The sequence below is a fragment of the Rhipicephalus sanguineus genome, chromosome 7 (genome assembly GCF_013339695.2).
Source record: "Rhipicephalus sanguineus isolate Rsan-2018 chromosome 7, BIME_Rsan_1.4, whole genome shotgun sequence".
Classification (NCBI taxonomy): domain Eukaryota; kingdom Metazoa; phylum Arthropoda; class Arachnida; order Ixodida; family Ixodidae; genus Rhipicephalus; species Rhipicephalus sanguineus.
The window spans coordinates 8,607,374-8,617,028 of record NC_051182.1 but is presented as its reverse complement, the minus strand read 5'-3'; the positions used below and the strand labels follow the sequence as shown (position 1 = coordinate 8,617,028).

Here is a 9,655-nt window from a genome sequence, read left to right as displayed (position 1 = left end):
AGCTCTGCCAAAAATTGAGAGGTTATGGGGAATAAACGTTTGGGCGTAACGCTTTAGGCTGGGTACACGTTCTTTCCAATAATGTGCGCTTGACTTATATGCGTCCAATGGAACGCCAAGGTATTTCGGTGGCACACAAGACCATGCAATACCCTCGAAATTCGTTGGTTTATAAGCCCACGGGCCAAACCACAGTCCTAAACTTTTAGCAAAGTTCATTCGTGCACCAGAAATGGTTCCGAATTCCCGAATAGTGGACACCACTGTTGTTATGCTGGAAATGTCTGTACAAAAAAACGCCAGGTCATCTGCATACGCTAATACTTTCACCTCATTTCCATAAACACTGAAACCATGAACATTGCAAGATCGAATCACGCTTAAGCCCAGTGGTTCCAAATAGAGGGCAAAAAGCAGTGGCGACAACGGACAGCCTTGCTTCACAGAAGAGTGAATCGACACAGGTTTTGACAGGTGGCCATTAACAATCAAACGAGTTGAACAATCACTGTAGCATAGTTTTATACCTTTGAATATAGTGGAACCAATGTTAGCATGGTCTAAAAGAGAAAATAGAAAGGAATGACGAACCCGATCAAACGCCTTCGCTAAATCTACTTGTAACACTGCCAGTTGGTCATACGAGTGGGAAGAATGTTCCAATACTGTGCGGGCAATGTGTATGTTGGTTTGTATTGAACGACCTTTCAGGCCGCAGGTCTGGTGGGCGCCAATAAGAATTGACATTGCAAATTGTAGTCTGTTTGATAGTATTTTTGCAAAAATTTTATAGTCAACGTTACACAGTGTAATCGGTCTGTAGCCGTCAACATGACGAAGCTTTTCTCTATCTGAGTATTTCGGAATTAGGACGGTGTGGCTTCTTGTAAAAGATTGAGGAAGGGTCCCCAGATTCAAACTCTGCGTGAAAATGTCCAGCAGTACCGGGCACAGTAAGGATTTAAAGGTTTTGTAAAAACTCGCCCGACATTCCGTCGGGTCCTGGCGTTTCGACATCGGTAACTGGTCAACGGCGAGTCTATTTCTTTGTATTGAACGACCTTTCCCGAGAACAGGCAATATTATAGCGCAGGTCTGAATTTACAATAAATTCTCAAAGTGGGCGCTCCTTCTTCTCTCCAATAAGAATTGACATTGCAAATTGTAGATAACACCCTCATTATTCTTAGTTGTTAATTTTGTTTGATAGTATTTTTGTTAAAACACCAAAAATTTTATAGTCAGCTCGTCTGCTCGTAGTTGCGTGGTTGCGTTTTCTTCACCATTACACAGTGTAATCGGTCGTTGAGAGTGTAGCCGTCAACATGACGAAGCTTTTCTCTATGCCGCCGGCTGAGTATTTCGGAAGTCCCGTTCGCTGTCTGTTAGGACGGTGTGGCTCCCGAGAACCGCGACACAGCAACCAAGCAGACTCTTGTAAAAGATCCGCGCCGGCCCGATGAGATCCTTTCTTCTAGTCTTTAGTTCTTTTGTCAGCCCGGGTCCCCAGATTCAAACTCTGCGTCAAGCGCGAGAAAGGCGGTGTCCAGCAGTACCGGGCACAGTAAGGATTTAAAGGTTTTGTAAAACTCGCCCGACATTCCGTCGGGTCCTGGCGTTTTCGACATCGGTAACTGGTCAACGGCGAGTTCTATTTCTTTTAAAGTGATAGGCCCACTAATAGACTCACACTCTTCGTCAGATAAAGGAGTCACAAATGACAGAAACTGCGTTACGAGATCTTCATTCTGTTTTTCATAGGAATCACTGAACAATGCTTTGTAATAAGCTTCAAATTCTGTCATTATTTCACTTGTATTAGTTACCAATGACCCTTGCGAATATAAATCTGGTATTAAATTTGCTTTTTGCGTTGCGGCATTCATCGAGTAAGGCTTGACGTGTGGGTTCCTCTGAATGCAAAGTACGAGTATTGCGTGATCGAACACGGGCACCTCTGTAGCGTAAGGTGTCGTACCTCTGGAGTGCGCATTTGGCATTAGCGATTTCGTCTGTGTAACAACCAGGCGCCTCACATTCAAATTCATATAAGTTTTCAAGATTCTTTAGTAACATCTTTTGTTCTAACCTTCTGTAAAAGCCCCGCACTGATCCGATTTCGATAGCTACTGTCCGAACTTCTTGTTTGAAGAATTCCCAAGAGGCAAACAAAGGCATGTCAGCCGACAAGCAACGCCTCAGGGCTACGCGCACGCGAACAGTAAATTCCTGGTCACTCACAATTGAAGAGTTGAGTTTCCAGAGTGCCCACTGCGGTCTGAAATTTGATCGAGTGTTATGACCAATCTGCCCCACAACAATGCAGTGATCTGAGAACGAAATAGGCTCCGTTTTGCATGACAGGTCACGAGAAATAAGAGGCGCTGAAACATAAATGCGATCAATTCTGGTGTGAGTACTACCCTGTGCATGTGTATATGAGGGTAATCTATTCATTGCTCCTATGTCAACAAGTCCCGCATTTTGAACTATCAGAGATAGCACTTCAGCACTCTTATCGCTGCGGCTAAACCCAGTACGATCATACGGACTGCAAACACAGTTGAAATCACCCATGAGCAGAATGTTACGGTCAGGATCTAGCAAAGTGGCCAAGCTTTCAAAGAAATTAGTGCGCCGCGGTGCATCATTGAAGGCATATACATTGATTAGGCGCCACGGCAAACCATACAGCATAAAGTCGCATTGTATGAGCCGCCCCTCTGCGTCAACATTATAAGCAACAGAAGAATAAGGTAAACTCTTCCTAAGAAACAAAAGGCAGCCCGCCGATAGGCCTACAGCGTGTGAAACAATTACATCAAATACGGAGAGATATGGCCGCAAGGCCCTCTCCGTATCCACTTCACTCTCGATCTTCGTTTCTTGAACGGCGACGAAGTCAAGGTGATGGCTGAACAGCAACCGGCGGAGCTGCACCTGCTTCTGCTTGGATCGAAGTCCACATACGTTGATCGTTGCAAAAGTGACTTTCTGAGGCAGCGCCATGGTGTCTACACTTTTATCAGAGCTGCATTCGCCGGTCTGGTGGGGAAGGGGCGCGTGAATGCTCCCCGTTACCGCCACCAGGCCTCCTTGATCTTGAACGTCTGCACTTTCCTGCATGCTTTGATGATCTCCGACGTCGTGATTGCCTTGGGCCAACCGCCGAATCACTTTCCTCACTCGTCTCAGGGTTTGACGATGCAGGGCGCTTACTTATGGAAACATCGACGGATTCTCGCACATCGGCACTAGTTAGCTTCTCACGTGGCGTTTCTACATCAGCATTACTGCTGGGGCTTTCCTTTTGTGTCAAGACTGATTCATGTGCAGGTACCGCTTCCTTCTCTCCGCTGTCTGTCGCATCTACGGTGTTTGACGCTTGTTTAGATTTCTCCGCTTCAGCACAGTCACTAGCTGCGTCTTTGTCAACAGCACAGGGCTCAGCGACGGCAGCACATGGAAGGTCTCCCGTTGCATCGAGGACTTCCGTAGCGTCCATGATATGTTCTGGAAACGCATCTTCAGGTGGTCGCATGCGATGTCGTAATTTATTGGCATACGTCGCCACACATTCTTCAGCCGTATGTCCAAACCGCCGACAATCATCGCAGCGTGGTGTCCTGCAGTGTCGACGGATATGTCCTACTTTGTTGCAACGAAGGCATAAAGGTGGCCTGCCGGGAATCAGCACTAGGCTTTGTAGACCACAAACTGAGAGTAGGTGCGGGATGTCGGAGACACGGACTCCGTCACCAAGTGCCAGTACAACGTCTCGGTTAAGGGTCCTCATCTGTTCCATTTCTGACACCCTCCAAGTTTCCGCTGAAATCGACTTGATCTTTCCGAAAGGCTGAAAGGCTTCGTGCACATAAATATCTTCCAGGCGTTCAGGGAGCCATAACAGCTTCATTTTAACTTCCGTGGGTTCAGGGTCTATAACGACGCATCTTCGTCCTCGAACAAAGAATTCACCACAGGTTACTATCTTCACTTTAGATAGCGCAGTCCTGCAAGTCACCATCCAGACATGTGACATTTGAAACTGTCCGATCGAGGTTATATCAGCAAGATCTATGATATTCCGGAGGGCATCTCGAAAGTCCTGCGCTCGGTATGGACGGCCAGCAAGGTCTGCATGCAGGAAAACGGAGTCAGCGACGAGCTTACCAGTAGGAAGACGGGGCAGGACGATACGGTAGTCATTACTGCTGGTAGAAACCTGGGCAGTACCTCGGCTTGAAGCCGATTGATCCTTTGTAGCGGAGAACATCAAAAACACGACCGTTCCAAACGGCGTCTGCTTCGCAAAAAGGTCGCAGTAGTTCCCTACATCCACACCGTATCTCACAACCTGAAAAGGATTGCGAGACGGTCCGGTGTGGACGTTGTTTTTTCCGCGCCCGTGCGACTGCAGGGACTTTGCAGGCGAGTGAACGCCGAAAGGGAAAAAGAAAATGCTCCGTGTTCCACTAAACATAGCGAGAAGTTTGTTGCCTGCGCTAAAGACGTTATTTATTCTGTCCCGCTGTCATGTTCCCGTGTGTACATTGGCCAGACCGGCCGGTGTGTGAATCAAAGGTTGCGCGAACATAAGTACAATGTCACGAAAGTTATTTCCGGACACCTTGCCATTCACTGCCAAAGATGTGGCTGTTTTCCCATTTTTGATAAAACTAGTATTCTCAACAGGGCAAGAGATCGATTGACTAGAGAAATCATTGAAGCGTATGAAATAGATAAAATGAATGATACATGTGTCAGCATACCATCCTTGTCTCTAACAGATAAGAAAAAGAGATATCTGGATGCGTCACTCTAGGTTGGTGGCAACTGGTTGTGATTGCGGCAGAACATGCGCGTTTGGGTCCTGCTTTTGTTTCTTGTTTTGTGTGCACCTGCTCGCGTGTGTCTATATAAGCGTCACGTGCATATGAAAAATAAGCATTCCAGTTGAAAGTCAGCGCTGTGTGTGTGTTTGCGTGTTCCTTCTCCGTCCGCGTCCAGTCGCGCTGTAGAAACAAAGTCCTATACCGGCTTCATGTCGGGAAGGAACCGCATTAGCAAATGCAATATAGCGTGGTAGAAGAGTAAAATAAGCACCAAGCGTCGCGCAACGCGAATTCTGTAACCACGCGTCACACAATGCGAATTGCGCAACGAGTAGGTTGTTGAATGCTTCCAGCCCATTACAAAGGGCTCTGCCATAATTCTTCATCATCATCAGGCACAACATCAATAAAGTGTGCATAATGCCTTACATGCGTTTAGCAGGTACCAACGCTCTCCGTAGAATGACGAAAAATGGCACAGGCACAGTGCCTGCTGCCCTAGTTCTCAAAATTACAATGATTCATAGCGTAGTGCGTTCCTCGCAAGTTCACTTGTATTGGTTGCCAAGGAAGCCCATAAGCGCATGATCCATTTCCTCAGGGTCTCAGTAAAGTTCTTCACCCCCCCCCCCTCCCCGTCTTTCTCCCAAGTAAACGTATGTTATACAACATGACGGGAGAGGGAAATAGCGACTGGGCGTAACCCAATGCAAATTACTTAACTGGTGGGCCGTTTAAAGCTTCCAACCCATTACAAAAAGTTGAGCCATAATTCTTCATCGTCATTAGTCGTCGCGTCAACAAAGTTCACATAATGCCTTACATACGTGTAGCTGGTGCCTCGCTTCTCCAGAGAATGACAAATAATGGCTTAGAAGGTGCTTCCCAACTTCACAAAAACTGTGATTTATGGCGTAGTGGGTACCTTTCTAGTGTACTTGTATTGTAGCCCCAAGAGAGCTTACAACGGGATCTAGAAACGCCGCTCTTCCAGCTTTCGCTGTGACTGAGCTGCGGTTTCAGCGCAGGCCTGGCGTTTTTTTTTTATTTCGTTTTTTTTTTTCTTATTTCGATCCATACTGGTTACGGACACCGGCGGCGGTGGCGGCGGCGGACAACTCCGGCGCCAAAAACGGCCAGTGAAATGATCTCATAATAGCTTTCGCTGTAAAAAAGAAACGACCATACTGGCGCCTGTATCTTCACTCTAGTACGTGGTGCCAAGCCTGAAGGAAATGCAGAGCTGTCTTTGATTATCACTCTTTGTCATGACAGCCAGCGCAAATGGAACACGGACAAGAAAAAGAAACGACAACACAGGCGCCTGTGTCTTCACTGTAGGACCTGATGCCAAGCCTGAAGCAAATGCAGAGCTGTCTTTGATTATCTGTCTTTGTCATGACAGCCAGCGCAAATGGAACACGGACAAGAAAATACACGACCATACAGGCGCCTGTGTGTTCACTGTTGTACGTGGTGCCAAGCCTGAAGGAATTGCAGAGCTGTCTTTGATTATCTCTCTTTGTCGTGACAGCCAGCGCAAATGGAACACGGACAAGAAAATAAACGACCATACAGGCGCCTGTGTCTTCACTGTAGTACGTGGTGCCAAGCCTGAAGGAAATGCAGAGCTGTCTTTGATTATCTCTCTTTGTCATGACAGCCAGCGCAAATGGAACACGGACAAGAAAATAAACGACCATACAGGCGCCTGTGTCTTCACTGTAGTACGTGGTGCCAAGCCTGAAGGAAATGCAGAGCTGTCTTTGATTATCTCTCTTTCTCGTGACAGCCAGCGCAAATGGAACACGGACAAGAAAATAAACGACCATACAGGCGCCTGTGTCTTCACTGTAGTACGTGGTGCCAAGCCTGAACGAAATGCAGAGCTGTCTTTGATTATCTCTCTTTGTCATGACAGCCAGCGCAAATGGAACACGGACAAGAAAAAAACGCCAGGCCTGCGCGGAAAGCGCAGCACAGTCAGAGCGAAAGCTGGAAGAGCGGCATTTCTAGAGCCCGTTCTATACTCTCTTGGAGCTACTAATACAAGTACACTAGCAAGGTACCCACTACGCCATAAATGACAAGTTTTGTGAAGTTCGGAAGCACCTACTAAGCCATTATTTGTCATTCTGCTGAGAAGCGAGGTACCAGCTACACGTCTGTAAGGCATTACGTGCACTTTGTTGGCGCTACGAATGATGATGATGAAGAATTATGGCTCAGCCCTTTTTAGTGAGTTGGAAGCTTTAAATCGACCACCAGTTATGTAATTTGCATTGGGTGACGCCCGGTACACTATTTCCCTCTCCCACCATGTGGTATAACATACGCTGACGTAGGAGAGAGGGGGGGGGGACAAAGAACTTTATTGAGGTCCCGAGGAAATGAATCATGCGCTTATGGGCTTCCTTGGCAACAAATACAAGTGCACTTGCGAGGAACCCACTGCGCTATAAATCATTGTAATTTTTGAGAAGTTGGGAAGCAGGCACTGTGCCATTTTTCCTCATTTTACGGAGAGCCGTGGTACGTGCTGAATGCATATAAGGCATTATGCGCACTTTGTTGATGCTATGCCTGATGACGATGAAGAATTATAGAGGAGCCCTTTGTAATGGGTTGGAAGCATTCAACAACCGACTCGTTGCGCAATTCGCATTGTGTGACGCCTGGTTACAGAATTCGCGTTTTGTGACGCTTATTGCTTATTTTACCCTTCTACCAAGCTATATTGCAAATGTTAATGCGGTTCCTTCCCGACACGAAGCCTGTATAGGACCTTTTTGCAAAGCAGTTTCAAGGAACGGCATCGCTCAGAGGTTGAATACTGAGCTCCCACTCAGAGGGCCCAGGCTCGAACCTCATTCCATCCTGGAACTTTTTTCTTATTTCATTTTTTTTCTTATTTCGAGCGATACTGGTTACCGACACCGGCGGCGGCGGCGGACAACTACGGCGCCAAGAACGGCCGCTGAAGTGATCTCATAACAGCTTTCGCTGTAAAAGAATCGACCATACAGGAGCCTGTGTCTTCAGTCTAGTACGTGGTGCCAAGCCTGAAGGAAATGCAGAGCTGCCTTTGATTATATCTCTTTGTCGTGACAGCCAGCGAAAATAGAACATGGAAAAGAAAAACAAACGACCATACAGGCGCCTGTGTCTTCACTCTAGTTCGTGGTGTCAAGCCTGAAGGAAATGCAGAGCTGTCCTTGATTATCTCTCTTTGTGATGACAGCCAGCGCAAATGGAACACGGACAAGAAAAAGAAACGACCATACAGGCGCCTGTGTCTTCACTCTAGTACGTGGTTCCAAGCCTGAAGGAAATGCAGAGCTGTCTTTGATTATCTCTCTTTGTGATGACAGGCAGCGCAAATGGAAGACGGACAAGAAAAACAAACGACCATACAGGCGCCTGTGTCTTCACTCTAGTTCGTGGTGTCAAGCCTGAAGGAAATGCAGAGCTGTCCTTGATTATCTCTCTTTGTGATGACAGCCAGCGCAAATGGAACACGGACAAGAAAAAGAAACGACCATACAGGCGCCTGTGTCTTCACTCTAGTACGTGGTTCCAAGCCTGAAGGAAATGCAGAGCTGTCTTTGATTATCTCTCTTTGTGATGACAGGCAGCGCAAATGGAACACGGACAAGAAAAAGAAACGACCATACAGGCGCCTGTGTCTTCACACTAATACGTGGTGGCAAGCCTGAAGGAAATGCAGAGCTGTCTTTCATTATCTCTCTTTGCCATGACAGCCAGCGCAAATCGAACACGGACAAGAAAACGAAACGACAATGCAGCCACCTGGGTCTTCACTGTAGTATTTGGTGCCAAACCTGAAGGAAATGCCGAGCTGTCTTTGATTATCTCTCTTTGTCATGACAGCCAGCGCAAATGGAACACAGACAAGAAAAAGAAACGACCATACAGGCGCCTGTGTCTTCACTCTAGTACGTGGTGCCAAGCCTGAAGGAAATGCAGAGCTCTCTGTGATTATCCCTCTTTGTCATGACAGCCAGCGCAAATGGAACACGGACAAGAAAACGAAACGACAATGCAGGCACCTGTGTCTTCACTGTAGTATTTGGTGCCAAGCCTGAAGGAAATGCCGAGCTCTCTTTGATTATCTCTCTTTGTCATGACAGCCAGCGCAAATGGAACACAGACAAGAAAAAGAAACGACCATACAGGCGCCTGTGTCTTCACTCTAGTACGTGGTGCCAAGCCTGAAGGAAATGCAGAGCTCTCTGTGATTATCTCTCTTTGTCATGACAGCCAGCGCAAATGGAACACGGACAAGAAAACGAAACGACAATGCAGGCACCTGTGTCTTCACTGTAGTATTTGGTGCCAAGCCTGAAGGAAATGCCGAGCTCTCTTTGATTATCTCTCTTTGTCATGACAGCCAGCGCAAATGGAACACAGACAAGAAAAAGAAACGACCATACAGGCGCCTGTGTCTTCACTCTAGTACGTGGTGCCAAGCCTGAAGGAAATGCAGAGCTCTCTGTGATTATCTCTCTTTGTCATGACAGCCAGCGCAAATGGAACACGGACAAGAAAAAGAAACGACTATACAGGCGCCTGTGTCTTCACTCTAGTACGTGGTGCCAAGCCTGAAGGATATGCAGAGCTGTCTTTGATTTTTTCTCTTTGTCATGACAGTCAGCGCAAATGGAACACGGACAAGAAAAAACACCAGGCCTGCGCTGAAACTGCAGCACAGTCACAGCAAAAGCTGGAAGAGCGGCGTTTCTAGAGCCCCTCGTAAGCTCTCTTGGGCCTACAATACAAGTACACTAGAAAGGTACCCA

At 47.1% G+C, this 9,655-nt stretch overlaps 1 protein-coding gene across 1 annotated transcript; it reads right to left on the bottom strand.

Annotated features, from left to right (window-relative positions):
* Positions 1-3,025: 3,025 nt before the first annotated feature.
* On the bottom strand, positions 3,026-4,276 carry LOC119400573 (uncharacterized). The gene has a single exon (XM_037667634.2). It carries the CDS (start codon positions 4,274-4,276, stop codon positions 3,026-3,028), a length of 1,251 nt encoding a protein of 416 aa, XP_037523562.1.
* Positions 4,277-9,655: the final 5,379 nt, after the last annotated feature.

Coding starts and splice junctions, on each gene's coding strand:
- LOC119400573 (XM_037667634.2), bottom strand. CDS start 4,276: ATGTTCTCCGCTACAAAGGATCAATCGGCTTCAAGCCGAGGTACTGCC.